Source organism: Pan troglodytes, chromosome 7, assembly GCF_028858775.2.
Source record: "Pan troglodytes isolate AG18354 chromosome 7, NHGRI_mPanTro3-v2.0_pri, whole genome shotgun sequence".
Taxonomy (NCBI): domain Eukaryota; kingdom Metazoa; phylum Chordata; class Mammalia; order Primates; family Hominidae; genus Pan; species Pan troglodytes.
Window position 1 is genome coordinate 148,842,079 of NC_072405.2, and position 17,016 is coordinate 148,859,094.

General features: G+C 46.6%; 1 protein-coding gene across 2 annotated transcripts in view; it reads right to left on the reverse strand.

The window, feature by feature from the left end:
- Window positions 1–539: 539 nt before the first annotated feature.
- The window catches only part of COL22A1 (collagen type XXII alpha 1 chain), a 326,455-nt gene continuing 309,978 nt past the window's right edge, over window positions 540–17,016 (reverse strand). For both annotated transcript variants that reach the window (XM_003311931.6, XM_063817403.1), the window contains 7 exons: window positions 16,962–16,997; window positions 14,349–14,393; window positions 10,960–11,139; window positions 9,144–9,210; window positions 6,326–6,508; window positions 3,745–3,822; window positions 540–1,747 (listed from right to left, as the gene is read on the reverse strand). In XM_003311931.6, coding sequence (XP_003311979.3) covers window positions 1,560–1,747; window positions 3,745–3,822; window positions 6,326–6,508; window positions 9,144–9,210; window positions 10,960–11,139; window positions 14,349–14,393; window positions 16,962–16,997 — 777 coding nt within the window. In that variant the 3' untranslated portion in view covers window positions 540–1,559. The remainder of the gene's footprint in view (window positions 1,748–3,744; window positions 3,823–6,325; window positions 6,509–9,143; window positions 9,211–10,959; window positions 11,140–14,348; window positions 14,394–16,961; window positions 16,998–17,016) is intronic.

Sequence of the window (17,016 nt, forward strand, 5' to 3'; positions counted from 1 at the left end):
CATCAAACTTCTTGAAATGTTTATGTTCCCAGTTTCTAAATCAATTAGAGTCATCCAGAACAGGGGATCACACAAAGGAAGTTCTTGATAAACATCTACTGCATTAGTCTGTAAGTGGCTAACGGCTTGGGTGAATGGACAAATGAATGAATGGATGAATAAATGGATCGATCAATCGGTCCACCAGTCAATCAGTCAAGAACAAATGCAGGAAGAGTACTGGTGAATCATTTGGCCTCTAGATGCAGTTTAACAAGACAGGTTCTGCTAAAACTTTCCAACTTGCTTCACTCCCTCCCCACTGTGATCCTGCATAAATGTGCACATCTAAATGTCTGCTTCCATATGAAGGGAGGCTAATGAACGGCCCTGGACTAGCTCAGTCAGGCACACACATTCACTCCCTCGTTCATTCACCAGGTGGGCTGAACATGTGGACTGTGTGCTACGGTTCTCAGAAGAAAAAGATACATCCCAGTGCTTGAGGAGTTCACATTCAGGTGGAAGTTGAATATAAGAAATCAATCATCAAGAGGAACTCAAGAGAAGGAAACTTGGATTTATTGAGCACCTGTTCAGGCAGGGCATGTCGCATACACACATGCACTTGATGCCATTTATTTCAGAGACAGAGCCGCCTTGGAGATCCAAATTTCCCAGCTCTGGTCAGTGCCCTGGCCAACTGCCCATCATTAGGGAACACAAGTGGATGGTCACCACATCCACTTATTTTATAATTAATATAATTGAAACCAACAAAAGGAACTTGAAGGGGCCTTACCCACAGTTTAGAAGACAAATTAACACTCAAGGGCTGCCTCTTCAACATGGGTTTTCCCATCTTTGGCCAAGACATATGATCCCACAAAGCCATTGCCAACGCACAGACATTATTTCACTTCTGTGAGCTTAGAGCACTGAGGTGGCTGGAGTGCACCCTGAGGGCTGATTCTGTGTTCTCCAAATGCACGTCCCGTCGGGAGGTGGGAACATTCCTCATGGTTGCAAATTCTTTCTCTTTCTGCTTCTTTACTCTCTCTGGACAGCGGTGGTGTTTGTATTATTTCTCCCTGGGTGATCTCCGGGCATGACTGAGAATGAAGCCCATTGGCTCATTTTCTTAAAGTTTTTCTTTTGAAGAAAGAGGTAAATTTGCCAAGTGTCTGGTCAGGGTTTTGTAGCACCAAGAGTTTCCTTAAAATGGGCAGTTACACGTCAGATGGGGGCTGTCAGAAGAATGAAGAAACAATCTCCTGCCCCACGAATCAAGTTTTCCCAACTTTAAAGGAGTGGAAAAGAACTCACAAAGCATCAGCATATGAAATAATAATAATAATTAACAACAACAATAATATTAATAATAATCTGACCGACCGGCAGCGTCTGTTGGATTTAATAATTTTGAGGTCTCTCAAGAAAATAAAACAAAAAGCAAATGATAAAAGAAAGAAAAAAAAAAGGAACACATGGCTGAAGTCTTTCAAGACCTCTGGCTTCCCATTGGGCTCTGAGTTCAAGTTTCAGAAATCCACTGCAGTCTTCTGGCTTTCCAGAGTCCTCTAGGGACCCTTCACGTTACCCGGCCGGGCAGCAAGGCTGGCGAAGTAGGCACACTGGGAAGGGTCACATTGGCCTGGGGGACCGGGAGGTCCTGGGGGGCCAGGATGTCCAGCTGGTCCTGTCTCCCCTTGAGGGCCAGGGATCCCAGGAAGTCCATCTTTAGCATAGCCAGGTTCCCCGGGTTGACCTGGCCCAAGGAGCAAAAGAAACAGAAGGTGGTTCAAGATCCTTCTGGGAGGGGATGGGCCCTGAACTCACAGCTTCCATTGACTATGAACTCAGGACCTGAAATGTCCTCAGACAGAGCATCCCCATGGTCTGGGAGCTCTGAGCAACTAGAGTGGTCCACATAAACACCAGGTAGCAGGAGCACCTCAATATGTAGAAGAAGGGGTTGCTTTAACTATTTGACCTAGGATAGTAATCCAGGTACCACTGAAGAGAAAGAAACAAAGGTAGATTGAGTCCAGGTAGGGTATATTTCTCCACTGAAGAGCCAGATGAGAGACTTGGCCTTCTGGGTTCTTACATGGGTCTAGGGAATGAGTCTGAATGGAGAGTAGACACCAAGTCCTGATCGTTAACCCTCAGCCCCAATTCACATGACCTTACAGACACCTGGTGACATTCCATTGTGCAACATCCAACTTGTTCCAAATCTGTATTTTCTCAGCTTTATCTACACATTAAATTTGAACCACATATTTGGATTACATTAAGCTATTCTGTAAAATCATGGCCAAAGACAACATCTAGGATGCAAGTAAGTGACACTTAAAATAGTCCAAAATTGAGACCCAGAAAATATTGCCTATAGACAAATTTCTATCCTTTCACTTAGTAAGCATCATGACATCATATATAATCAACCTATCTTTCTTCTTACCTTTGGCAACTCGGAAGGTCAGTGCTAAGCCTTGTGGTTAACCCTAGTTGTGACATCCCTTCTTATGTCTTAGTAATCGTCTTATCAGAAAATATCATATAAAATAAACACAAAGTAAACTTTTTGCTTAAAAAGATCTGTAGATATTTCATTAACTCTATTAATGCTTTGGTAATAGCTATTTAATCTATAATCCTGCCTAGATCAAGTTTTGAGGCCTCAGTGTTATTCATTCCTTGGGCTAAGAGCCACTGAAATGGGATAATTATCTCACTTCCACATTGGTACAGTTACCTCCTCCTTTTAAATGGTTTCTGTTCTGCCATTTACTCTTTATTTGAAATTGCCTTCTTTTAAAAGTTATTCTTAATATTGTAAGCTATTTGAAAATAGGTGAGCCATAAAAATAAATATTTATAATGTATTTCTAATTATCTTATCTAACGAAAATAATAATAAATATCCACTTTAGAAAATTTGGAAAATCATGAAGGTATAAATACTGAAATCGAAATTCTCTATAAGATCAATATTCAGATTTGACCTCGGGCAAACACAGAAATTAAAGTTAAATAAAAAATAGAAGCCTCAAAAGTCATATTTCTTCTACCTTCTACCTATACATCTAATTTTGGAATGTGATTATTGCTGCATTGCAGAGATCTTCCAACATGGCTACTGGGTAGCATGACCAACTTGCCCCAGTTTTCTCAAGTCATGTCTTGGCTTTAAAACTGAAATTCTCAGGTCCCAGAAACATCCTCAGCCCTGGGACAGCTAACCACCCTACCACTGGGTGAGCATTCCCCAAAACATATTCTGAGAAATACTAAAAGGATATTAACAACTGCATAGTGAAAGAAAAAGGACTTCTCTTTCAAGTGAATTTCGAAAGTGCTAGGTTAAACAAAACAGACACATTTTTTAATGCGAGAGTCCTTAGCACTTATTAATAGTGAATGTGCACCAGAAATGTCTGAAAGAGAAACACAGTCCCCAGCAGTTCCTGATTTAGCCCAAGTAAATTTGTTTTTTCCAGGACCATTTCATGAAATTTTAAATTTGCGGGATACACTTCAACAATTCATAGAATACACTACAGTTTTCTTAGTAATTCAAGAAGGTCGTATTTTAGAAATATTTAATGAAACCAAGTGAGTGATCTCTGTCTCCTCCTCATCTGTAGAGCCTAAGCCCTCCTCTCCGCTCACTGCTGACTCCTGTGGGGCCGCGGGCAGGGGTGCTGGGTCTCCAGGGTAGCTCACACCCTACCCCTGAGACTGCAGAATGAGTCATACCTGGGATTCCAGGGGGTCCCATCTCGCCTCGGAGGCCAACTCCAGGTGCACCTGGGTCACCTTTGGCTCCTCGCTCACCTGGGAAGAAAAACATGCACTTTTGATGGTGGAGACCCCCGGGAAGGACAGAAACTGGGCGTCCCACCTTGCGGGATGTGCAGGTGCAGCACTGGGCTGCTGTGGCGTTCCAGTCTAAACCACCCTGTGCACACACACTCATGCCGCACAGGACCCCAATTCCCATTCACACACTCATTCACACACACACTCCAGCACACACTCACATTCAGAAGTATGCACATGGAATCACCAAAATAAACACTCCCTCCTAAACACATATCTACATATGAACATTTGCTCAAGCACGTATCTACCCAATTCCATACATATATATATTCAAACCATATTAACAACTGTATACATACGCTCATATTCACATACTGACTCATTCAGACAAATGTACACACCTACACACTCTCTCATATGCCGTACACACAGAAGTCCGCATGCATCTCCTCTTATATGTCTATGCTTCCTGTGTTTTCAAAGCATTGTACCTGAACCTTTATCAGGAAGAAACTGGATGGTATATAACCAATTCAACACGCACGCGGGCATGCGCAGTGATAAGTAACACACAGCTCTGCTCTCAAGAAGCTTGAAATTTAATAAGAGAAATAAAATAGGGCAAGAAGAACATTCTAGTATGAAACAGAATGCGATTAGTACCATCATAGGAATTTCAAAAAAACACTACAGACATGCAGAGGAGAGAGTGATCCATTTTCTCTGGGAGGACACTTGAGATCATATTTGAATGAAGATGGTGGAGATTGGATTAAACTGTCTCTCACCCTTGTTTTTTAAATCAATCACTTGTTTTGCCATATTGTTTCTTGAATATCTGCTGCATGCAGTGTATTTTCTCTTGTAACCCCAATTGAAATTCTGCTGGTTCACGGGGACTTCAGACCATTCATTTTTATTGTTATAATAATTGTGTTTGGTCAGTATTCTGCCACAATCTGATGTTCTCTGTTTTATGCTTTCTTATTGACATTTATTTTATATATTTTGTTTTATGAAATCAAATGAGTAGGACTAGAATATACAAATTTAACAAAAAGGCTTTCAAGTAGGAGAAACATTACAGAAAATGGATAAGCAAATTAAGAATTAGTAAGAAAATGGGAGATCAAAAGAGGACAATGTTAGAAGCATTCATCTCCCTAACTCCAAGTCACTCCAGAGCAGCTAAAATGACACCACATGCTCCTTTCCCTGCCCCATGCTTATTCCTAATCGGACAGGAGTGAATTATGGGGCTGGTCTCCTGTCTTTTATCTTTATTTGAAATTGCCTTATTCAAAAATTATTATTAATTATATAAGCTATTTGAAAGCAGGCAAGCTTAAAAAAATAGATAAAATATTTTTTAAACAACCTTTTATAAATCATTCTACTATAAAGAGACATGCACACGTATGTTTACTGCAGCACTATTTACAATAGCAAAGACTTGGAACCAACCCAAATGCCCATCAATGATAGACTGGATAAAGAAAATGTGGCACATATACACCATGGAATACTATGCAGCCATAAAAAAGAATGAGTTCATGTCCTTTGCAGGAACACGGATGAAGATGGAAGCCATGATTCTCAGCAAACTAACACAGGAACAGGAAGCCAAACACGGCATGTTCTCACTCATAAGTGGGAGCTGAACAATGAGAACACATGGACACAGGGAGGGGAACATCACACACCAGGGCCTGTCGGGGGGTGGGGGTCAAGGCGACAGAGGGCATTAGGACAAATACCTAATGCATGCAGGGCTTTAAACCTAGATGACGGTTTGATAGGTGCAGCAAACCACCATGGCACATATATACCTATGTATCAAACCTGCACGTTCAGCACATGTATCCCAGAACTTGAAGTAAATTTTTTTTTTAAAAAAACACCTTCTGTTAAAAAAAATTTTTTTTAATTTATTTTTTAATCCTTCCTCTCTCTCTCACATCTGTCTTCCTGCAGAGAGAGTAAGTGTTCTGCTGACACTTGGCTTCTTCTGACCTGTTTGCCACTGTGTGATGAGTTAAATCATATGGCCTCCGCCCTTTGAAGGAGAGACCTTCTGTTGGCTGGAGCTCTGATGTCCTGATAAGTCACTGCCTTGAGACTTGGGCAGTTAACAGCTGTTTTGTTCCAATTTTAAGGCTGGCATTTAATCTCCATTGAGATTAAATGTCTTATTCCTCAGTGCTAAACTCAGTAGGGGAAAAAGGAGGCATGTTGTTTACCTCCCTGAAACTTGAGCAGCGGAGATGGAGAGAGAACAAGAAAGTAGGAGGGAACTGATTCAATCTTCCTAGCAGAAGCATAATTTTGTAAAAATGTCAAGTATGAAAGCCTCTTATGCATATTATAAAATTATATGATGCCAAAACTCTGGGTGTTACCAAGCTACAGGGAATGAGAGTGGCATGAATAATGCATGCAGTGCCACCTCCCAGCCCTGTTCCTTCTCCGCCCTCCAGGAGTACACGGAGCATATCTCCTCCAGGTCTTCACTCACCTTTGGGACCTATGGGTCCAGAGGGTCCTTCCAGACCCCTCTGCCCAGGACGACCTGGCTCCCCCATGGGGCCGGCCCGGCCTGGAAGCCCATCTTTTCCAGGGGGCCCTGGGGGCCCAGGTCTGCCTTGAGATGACTTCATGTACGCTGGGGGCATCTGGGCCAGGAGGTAGGCGAGTCTGGCTGTGAAGTAGAAAAAGAGAGGCATTTCATGAAGAACAGATAGTGGACATAGGACAGGATGGCTACTCACTGACAACTCAGAACCAAGGGGCCGATAATAGCTGCAGAAACAACATCAATGACATGTCACATGGCACATGTGCAGCATTTGTATGGGCACCTTCTGATTGTGGCTGGCCATGGGGTGACTTAATCAGTAGTGACCATCGCTGCCCCTGGAGCAAGTCTGCCCAGGCTGGGATCCCAGGACAGCCACGGACAGCCAGGTGGCCTTGAGCAAGCTACTTGACCATTCTCAGCCTTGGTGTCCCTTTCTATGCAATGGAGACAAAGAAACCGCACCTACCCCACTGGGCTGGAATGAGGATGGAGTAAGTGAGATGATGCATGTGGAATAGTGCCTGGCACTTGCTAAGTGCTCAGGAGATGCTGGCTGCTACCCCAGGCGCAGAACGACGGAAGCCATAGTAGCATGGACAGCAGTAGCAGCAGTAGCAATTGCAATGGTCAGTTGGGGAAACTGATGCTGGGGTGGAGGAGGTAAATGGCTTACACAAAGCTATGTTGGTCACTTTTCCTCTCCGATGTCAAAGTCCTCATCTATAAGCTAAAGGGCTGGACATGATGGTCACTGGAGATCCTATACATCTAAAATGTTAATATGACAGAACTGATTAAAAAACCCAGAGGTCCAGGGCTGGTCTGGCAGCCTTTCAATGGGACAGGGGATATATGCACATCTGGTGGCCACCAAGGGCAGTCTTTGTTAGCCATGCAGTCATAGGTAATCAGACCCAAACTGCTATTTTGCAGACAGTGTGACCAAAACCAGAGGCTGGGAGGCTACCCAAGGCCCCCAGCATTTGATAGGGAAACCAAGGTAGAGTCAGGCTCTTCTGACTGCCTGGTTGATCACTTCCCAGAGTGTCTCCCTCCTACTACTCCTCTCACAAGGTGGCAGGAGGACAGGTGGTTGGCTTCTGCGACTTTGACAAATTGCTCAACTTTTCTGAGCCTTGATTTTCTCATCGTTAAAGTGGAGTGGATGCTCCTTCCTCAAAGGCCTGTTTGGAAGAAAGGACTCAGCCCAGCAGATTCTCTATCCAAACCATTTTGAAACGGCTCTTGTCTCTGCTCTTGGGCTAGAAATCCCCCAAAAGCAAAGGTTATTTCTGTCACTGATGAATCCAGCATTCAGAAGGTAGAACTCAGAGATCTACACACATGAGACCTCAGAACACCACCCACCCATGGTGCCCACCAATTTGTTCCTTATTTCCCTCCTCTCATCGCCTCCTTCTCCCACCCAAAACCCACTCCTTAATGTATGCTTCAGAAAACAGCCCTTTGCCCTCATTTCCATACAGGAAAAAGATCGTGTTCTTTTTCCTGCATGGAAATGGACTGTGTTCCCCTGGACACTCCAAGAGGACAGGAAGGAGGGCCGTCTTGTTTATAGCTGTGTCCTTGCTCCCAGCACAGAATCTCGCAATGGGAGGTGCAAGATAACTGAGACATGATCATGTGAATAAATGTGCCCTCCCCTTTTGTCCTTGTGCTCCTGGAAAGTAGTTATGGATTTCTCTTCTTTGCTGCAACAAGAACTTGTGTGACTTTCTTCTCCTCTAACTTCCTATTGCAGAGGGAATGGGAAAGGCTGTTGTTCAAGAGAGCTTGGTGATGAAGAGCACAGAACCTTCAGTGAGGCTGCCCGGGTGCAAATCCTGGCCAGATCTTCCCAGCTCATCAACCTTAAGTTACTTAGCCCCTAATAATTCTGCTTCTAACAATTCTTACAATAATTACATGAGCCTCATGAGATTGTTTGGAGGCTGCTTTGGGTTAACACTTGCAAGTGCTGAGAACTTCACCTGATCTTGGCAAATGCCAACATGTTGGCATGATTACTACTATCCTCCTACCTTCCTCTCTCCCTAAGCATCTGCTACGCACAGGCACATGCTAGACCTGGGGACTTAACAATGAGTCAATGCAACATGACTGAAAGGATTTTAGTTCCTTGAAAGCACTAGGCCTGCCTGCCCTGCTCAGGGCCTTCATACATGTTGCTCCATAGACCTGGGGTCACATTTCATCTTTCAACTTGTAGCTCACATGGCCCCTCCTCCAGGAAGCCTTCATTAATCCACTCCCTGGCCTCTGAACTATCTTAGGTATGTTCATCTGTCCTCTTTTAATGCCTGCTGTGACAAATAAAATTTAAGAACTTCTATTGACTTCACTAAAATCGTCTTGTCTATTTGTTTATCTACCTCCTCTGGACTGTGAGTTTCATGAGGCTCATAGCAGTAAATAACCAAAATTCTTTACAGACTAGATAAATGGCTCAATGCACAGAATAAATGATTGATCATAGCAGAGCTCTTTTTGTAGATAGTGAGCTCTCCTTCACTAGAGGTAACCAAGTGAAAGCTGAAGGACTAGTCCTAGAGAAAGTATGTGTCAGATAAAGGACAGAACAGTCTTCAGGGCATTCCCCAACCCTGATAGTCTACACTTGAGCTGCCGGTCAAGTGCTTTTCTTATTCCAGGATGCAAAAGCATTCAAGGCTGAATGAGAGAACTGCTTCCTGGGCTCTTCTCTGCAAGACCGTAACACAGTCCAGATACTCACTTTCAAGCTGCTTCCCCAGCTCTTCTTGAATAAGCCGACGCAGGGTTTCCATGGATGGAGACTCCCCCTAGGAGGGAGGGAAAGTGGAGTCATTCATCTTCCCAGTAACTTCTGCCACCTAAGAACCCTGAGGACTTGGGAAACCAGGAAGTTCGTAGGTGGTATATACCCACACAGGGAAGCACATGTTCCTAGCCCAATCTTTTCCACATCTCTAATCCCTTCCTCCCTTCTCTGTTATGCAGGCAGCATCATCCCATTTTACACAGCAACCGGGACTCTGGGCTCTCTGAGCCACTACTGCCCTTCCTTCCATACCCTTCCAGCTTATTCACTGGATTTCCTTCCTGCTCAAGCCACTGTGCCCATTAATTCCACTCATATTCCCTTCTTAGCACTGGACCTGGGAGATCTGGCCCCTAATCTCTGCTGCCAAAGTTGTGTCCACCTTTTGGACATAGCCTACAGGCTGCCTTCTATGTGAACTCATGTGGATTTCCCCTGCCTGGCTACTTGGCCACTCTGGTTCCCATGCTCTGGTTTTCCCTGCTTAGGTCCACTGTGGCTCTAAACAACTTTCTCACCAAGTCCTGGTGCTTGGTCCACAGAAGCTGATGAGTTTGACAACCAGAGGAGCAAGTGTTGCCTCCAAGCTCACAGAGTGGCATGTGATTCTTAGAAGAACATAGAGGAGCTGTCCTCAGGCTGTACAGAGCTGGTCCCTTCCTGCCTGACTGCTCCAGGGCACTGTCTACCCCTCAAGGGCAGAGGTCTTACTGTGCTCATCTCTGTAGCCCCATACCTGGCATGAGATAGATTCCATTTCCTTATTCTTTTATTCTGACCAAGAATCTTCTATGTTAGTCCCAGTATTCTCATCACTGCCCATAGCAGCTGGACTGGCAGAACTTGGCAAAGCTCCAAGAGGGCTTTGGAAGTCAGCTGAGTGCTCCAGCCTCTCCACTGACTTGACCAAGAGACAGGCTCTGGCTGCCTGGCGTCTTTCAGGGCAGCTGAAACCCAGGCTGACCGCAGCCACCAGGAACTGACGCGACTGCAGAGCATCAGAAGTGGCAGGGACATGGAGGTCATCCAGACCTGGGCTCTGAGAAATACGAGGGTCTCCAGAAGACCATATGGGCTGCTGAGCAGGAAGGAGTGGTCACATGGACTTCCACCAGGGGAGCTCTGCGTTTATCTTTTTATAGCCCGTGTATGACTGTGTCATGAGATGGTGTAAAATGAAAGTGCTGCTACTAGAATAAAGGATGTTTAAAGAAAGAAAAAACCATCATCACTCTAAATAAGCCCTTGTTCCCAGCTTTGGAGAAAGAGAGACGCAGGGGGACGAAGGAGTACTCCAGGTCGGCAGATACAAGAGTGGCATAGCCAGGCATCGAAATGGATGGTCAACCATCCCACAGTGAAGTTCAGACCCCTGGGAGCTGGGTGTCTTCTCAACTGCCTTTTGCACAAGGTCCTGGGCAGAAGAGTTCTACAGCCCAAGAAATGAAGTCTTAAGGATTCATTACCACTGAGGAAGAGGGTTGAACAGAAGAGGGACTATTTTTGAGCATTTCTTAAGCTAGGCACATTATTTCACTTGATCATCATAAATCAGAAGAGGATTTTGTTTTCCCTTTTTGCAGACGAGGAATGGCAGATTCAGAGAGGAAAAGTAGCCTGCCCCAGGTCATACCTTCAGTCACTGGAAGACTGGGATCTGTAACCTGGTGCCTCTGAAGTCCACACACTTCCCTGGCTCCCCCTTAGGCCCCGAGAAGCCCCGAGTCCAAAGCCATATTAGCATCCTTACCCTCAGTCCTGGAAATCCCGGCTGGCCTGGAGGCCCTGGGGGTCCAACTGGTCCGTTCTCCCCAGGTGGTCCTTGGGGACCCATCAGGCCTGTGTGGCCTTTGTGGCCTGGGATTCCAGGGTCCCCGGGCTGGCCTTTTCCACCAGGAGGTCCTTTGTCACCTTTGATCCCAGGATCTCCCTAAGGAGGAAATAAGCATGTCAGCATGTGTCTCAGGGCTGGAAGCTGTACCCCATGCAGCTGCAAAAGGGGTTCCCCCAGTCTGCCTCTTAGATCACTGAAAGGGAGACCTTGGCCCTAGGTGGCCCATGTGTGGCTTGGGGTGAGAAGAGCCCCAGAATCCATCACATGCACTGTCCTGATTGTACAAATGAAAATATGGGGGAGGCTGAGGCCGGCAGATCATGAGGTCAGGAGATTGAGACCATCCTGGCTAATACGGTGAAACCCTGTCTCTACTAAAAGTACAAAAAATTAGCCGGGCGTGGTGGCAGGCGCCTGTAGTCCCAGCACTCTGGGAGGCCGAGGCAGGCAGATCACGAGGTCAGGAGATCGAGACCATCCTTGTTAACCCTGTGAAACCCTGTCTCTACTAAACAAAATACAAAACATTAGCCAGGCGTGGTGGCAGGTGCCTGTAGTCCCAGCTACTCGGGAGGCTGAGGCAGGAGAATGGCGTGAACCCGGCAGGCGGAGGTTGCAGTGAGCCAAGATCGCACCGCTGCACTCCAGCCTGGGCGACAGAGCAAGCCTCTGTCTCAAAAAACAAAACAAAACAAAACAAAACAAAAAAACATGGGCAGCCAGGGCAAGATGTTATGACTCCATCATTAGCAAAAATCTTTTTTAAAAAACTAGCCAGGCACAGTGGCAATTGCCTATAGTCCCAGCTACTTGGAAGGCTGAGGTGGGAAGATCGCTTGAGGCCAGGAGTTTGAGACGGCAGTGAACTATGATCATGCCACTGCACTCTAGCCTGCATGACAGAGTGAGACTGTTTTTTAAAAGAGAAAGGAAAAGGAAAAAAGAAAACATGCAAGGCACAGAGACAGAAAGCCACCAGCCCATGGTCACACAGATAGTCTATAGAGAACAGGATAAGAATGTTGATTGCGGAATTCCAGTCCTATTCTCAATCCCAAGAGTGCAGCTCCTCGGGCTGCCTGGAGAAGGCTGGCCCTGGCAACTGAGACCGATGGTGGAGCTGCGGACCCCTTTATGGCCTGGTTTTGCTCTCTAGAGAGACAGTGGTCCTCTCTCAACAGAGGTGTCTCCTTCCCAGGTCATCTCTCTCTCCTTTCTCTCAGCTCTAGGGAGTTCACAGAGGATTATCCAATGGCCTCCAACACTGCCTAGGGCTCATCTCTCCCCACAGCTGACCCAGAGCTGGAAGTGCGGGACCAATGATTTGGGAACTATGGCAAGCCCAGGGCAGTCCAATCCTCTGCCTTTATGTGCTACCGTGTGTTTGACCAGCAAGTTCAAATGATTAGTTGGTCTGAGAATATGGCAGCCACATTAATGGCCTCAGAGATAACAGAACTCCATTGCTGGGATGTAGCAGAGAAAGGGAGGCACAGGGAGAAAAAGAAGAGACACCAGATGGTAATCGTAAATGTGTGGCATGGCTGAGAACGTGACCCAAAGCCACAGAAAAGGAAAACAGTGCAGTCACCAAACCGTCTCTAACATACGCACTTAAATGAAAAATGCAAGGAGTGAGACAATAGATAACGTCTGATATGCTCAGAGTGGGGAGGGGGTTAAATACAAGGTAAATGCACATTTATAACACACACCACACACAATTCTGTGTGCACAGACTCCCTCTGAAAAGATAAAAAGCCAAAGCACTGTGATAGACCCTGGAGAGGAGATGGGGCTAAGGGGTGAGATGGAAGGGGCACAAAGTTTTCATTGCATTCACTTGTCCTGCAATTTTCACTGTTGAACAATGTACCTGTATTGCTTTTAATATTTCAACAATAACCCAAAATCAGTGAATTCAAAAATAATAATTTAGCCAGGTCCAAAGAAGTCACTTCAATTTTCCAAGCGTGATGCATTTCACAGGACGTTGCAATCTCTGCCAGTGATCTTGAATTCAGGGGTCTAGTAAAGTCCTGATATTTGTACACCTGGATGCTAAGGCCCTATCTCATGCGTGGTACAGAATTTTCTATTCATTAAATATCTCACAATTACTTTGTGGTGACAGGACTTATCCCATATTTCAAATGTTCCCAGGAGTACAAAGAAAAGGGTAGTCTAATGGCTCCCTGGCAATGTGCCATGAAAGCACTTAACAGGGAAAAGGCAAGTTCTCCGTGTATTGATTAGGTATTAAAGAAGAGATGCCATTGGTGGTCTGAGTTCCTTGGCTCTCAACCAAAATTCAAGCCCATATCCTGCGCCAGTAGCTCCCACGGCTGCCTGAGTCGCATTCTCGGGGGGGAACATCAACGCCTTCTCAGCCACATGTCCCTCATGTCCCTGGCTCCATCGCTCAGGAACCAACAGCCACGGGATAGAGGAATCAAAGTCATGGGAAGGAGACAGGAGGAAGATCCAGGGGGGAGAATCCCTGAGACTCTGCCCCCACTTTTCTCACTCCTCTGGCTGTGGGAGAAGCCAGCCGGCTCCCCACCCACCCCACTTGCGAAGAAAGCCGAGATAAATTCTTTTCAGGACCATGGAAAACAAGCGGGGGTGGGCTGGGGGTGCCTGGGACGTCCGTGTCCGTGTCGTGCAACAGTGTGACAGAGTGAGGCTGACCAAACGCAGGATTGTGGGCAAACGAGACGCATAAAGCCTCCAAAGGGAGCAGCAGTCGTGAGTGTGAGAACGCGTCCGCCTTCCACAGGCTCTTCAGCAGAAAAAGAAGAAAAAAAAGTCTTTTCCCCTCTTGTTTTTTGGAGAAATGAAATGTAAAGAAAGGCTTTCTGAGTATAACGCCAAGGCAATTCATTATGGGAAAATCTGTTCCCTTGTCACCTCCAGCGACAAATTTGGCTACTGGCAAATTGGCACTTCGGGAGCCAAGCCCGTCTCGGCGGGCATTCGCACACGGGGAGAAAGAAATCTGTCAATGTCTCCCAAGGCTTGCCTTTGAATCTCTAATTGTGATGATTTTAGTCCTTAAACTGATAACCAAAAAGAAAAAAGGAAAAAAAAATAATAACATCAAGTACAAACAATACTGGGAGGAAAAGAACCTCCCTTTGTGGGGCTGGTGATCATCCAGGAAAAAGTGAACAAAATCATGACAGGCGGCATGATCCAGGCGGGTGTTTACTAACTGCCTTGGACAAAGGCCAGGCTCAACATCCCGTGGCCACTGTGCAAAGGTCGCGTTCGGCGTGTTCAAGGTGCCTGTGCTCTCCACTCACCCTTTCTCCTTTGAATCCGGGCTCTCCAGGCTTCCCAGGGACCCCCTGCAAGGAGAAAGAAAGGACAGTCATTGCCCCGGGCCCTCTGCACTGGTGTCCTTGCCTTGCTGGATATTCTTCACAGTCCTGCATGCTGAGGACAAGGGACCCTCAAAAGATAAGGTCCCCTGAGGGCTCCTTTCTGATTTATGCCTACATGGTGGGGGTGGGGGCGGCACACTGTGTCTTCTCTCCTTTCCTCCTGGCACTGTCCACCTTTGACTGATGGCACCAGCCCTGGGTTGGCCCCTCCAGATTCCTCCCCTACCTCTTGTGGGATAAACCCCACTCCCTTTAACATGTCCAGGAGGCCCTGCACGAATTGTTGTCTTCAACAGGCTGTCACTGCCCTGGATGGCTCTAGTGCAGGGGACAGACAGTTCTGCGGTCTCATGGCCTCTGTTCCTTGTCTTCCCTGTGCCTGCAGCATGCTCCCCACCTCGCTGTCTGGATACCTACTTCCCACCTGGCCTGCAGGTCTCCTCTTCAGGAAGCCCCCCGATCACCCAACATTTAGAGAAGTGGCCCTCTTCTATGTTCCCACAGTCCCCACTCCCTTCTGGAGGGCAGTCACGTCAGGGAACAAGGGACACGGCCCACAGTGCCCACTGCTTCTGTCATTGTCTCCACCTGGAATGTCTCTTTCTTCCCTCTCTGCCCCCAGCTCCTCTGCCATCTCCTCTGTAAAGCATTGACTAATCCCTCTGGCCAGTGTCCATTCTCACGCATGGGTTACTTTCCTGCCAGCTGACACCTAACTTTCTTTCTCCCCAGATATGATGACCAAGGTTTGCTTGGCTGCCTGCCTCTTAGACAGCACACATTTGGAAAGCAGAGCTTGATATTGGGGAAGGAAATTCAGCCCGGGGGCTCTTTTCCCATCTCTTGGTTGATAGACTCTACATTGACTGAAGAGAAGAAAGTCAAAAAGAGTACTCTTGAGCTCTTCTGAACCTGGCCATTCCAGCCCCAGAAACATTCATTGCATCCCTTTCATGCAGGTGCCATGTTCAGCCCTGAGACCTATGCAGAGGACAGAGATAAGACATGGTTCTCATTCTCACAGAGTTCACAACCTGTCCATGAGGTGGCGGTGGGCATGAGTTGATTCTAACAGAAGGCAGACTGATTTAATTGCTGTAACATAATTACCAAAAGCTGCCTCGGTATTCCTGGGTGAATCTGTAAGTTGGGAAGCACAGAGCCTTGAAAGTTGGATAAAATTTAACAACAAAAGGCGGCAGGAAAGGCATTATAGGTGCGTGGAAGAGTGAGGACCAAGCCTTGGATGGGAGAAGGTGGAGATATATTGGGCATGAGGAAGCAGGAGGCTCCCATTCTAAGGGGAGAGCTGGATCGTATGTGGAAGACTTAGGTTGCCTGCTTAGCCTAGAATTTATTCGAGAAGTCCAAAGAGAATTCGTGTAGGCAGCAGCCCAAGTACAAGCACATGGGGCTGACGCAGCCCTCAGAAATGGGAGCTACGGGTATTTCCTCTTTACCTCATTCCAGGAAGCAGAGGAAACAGTGATTGGGCAATGAATGAATGATACACCCAGTGAGTGGCACCCTATGGCTGGGGTGAGGAGCAAACACTTTCCGAATATGAAGCTATCCGACTCAGCTTCAAGGAAGTGACCACCTCCCTGCAGTTAAGAACGTGACCCAAAGGCACAGGGTAAAAATGCGTCTTCCTCATTCAAGTGGGAGAATGCAGGCCTTGAAACGGAGAAGCTAATTTCCATAGACCTACTTTCTCTGCATTCAGTCATTCTTCTGTTCATCTCTCATCAAATATTTTTGGTATCTGTGCTGGTCTCCTGGGCTACAGCAGAACAGAGCAGGGTGCTAAAACCAAGCATTGTGGGGGGTCTGCTTTGCTTCAGTGTCAAGGAAAGTTGGCAAAGGCAATATTTCAGCTGAGACCTCAGGATGAGTAGGAATAAGCATGGGAAAAGAGAGCCCTTGGAAAAGAACTTGGCATGTCTCAGGAGCTAAGAGGCCAGTGACTGGAGCTTAGAGAAGGAGGGGAGTGGTGGGACTGTGGCAGCCTGGATTCCACGGAGAGTGCAGGGGGAGGGCAGACCTGCAGGTTGTACTGCAGTGTCTCCATATGCTTATGCTCTGCAGACCCTCTGTCTGCTGGGTGGAAGACTGTGGAGGGGCAAGGCTGGACAAAGGGAGATCCATTAGAGGATCACTGCAGTGTTCAAGTGAGAGCAGGTGACAGATTAGATCAGAGTCCCAGTGGCAGAGACAGAGAGAACTGGACAAAACCTACAGGTATTTGAAGTTAGAGTTGACAGGATTTGTCGATAGCTTGGATGCTGAGGAATAAACAAGTGAAACAGACATACCAAGACGGTGCCCCTGCACTGGCTACATAATTTGTGGGGCTCCGGGCAAAATTGAAACATGAGCCAGGTGTTCAAAAGGCATTAAGAATTTCCAAACATTGAAGGTAGAGAGTGTTAAGGCAAGTGTGGGCCCTTCTAAGCCCAGGGCCTGAGCCTGCATAGACTGCCCGTTGGTGGTAAAGGGTTGCCAAGGGGTGAGTGGGCGTGTGATACTTGCCTCCTTGCCTGGGACTCCTTTCTCTCCTGGTTCTCCCTGGAAAACAGAACAGAAT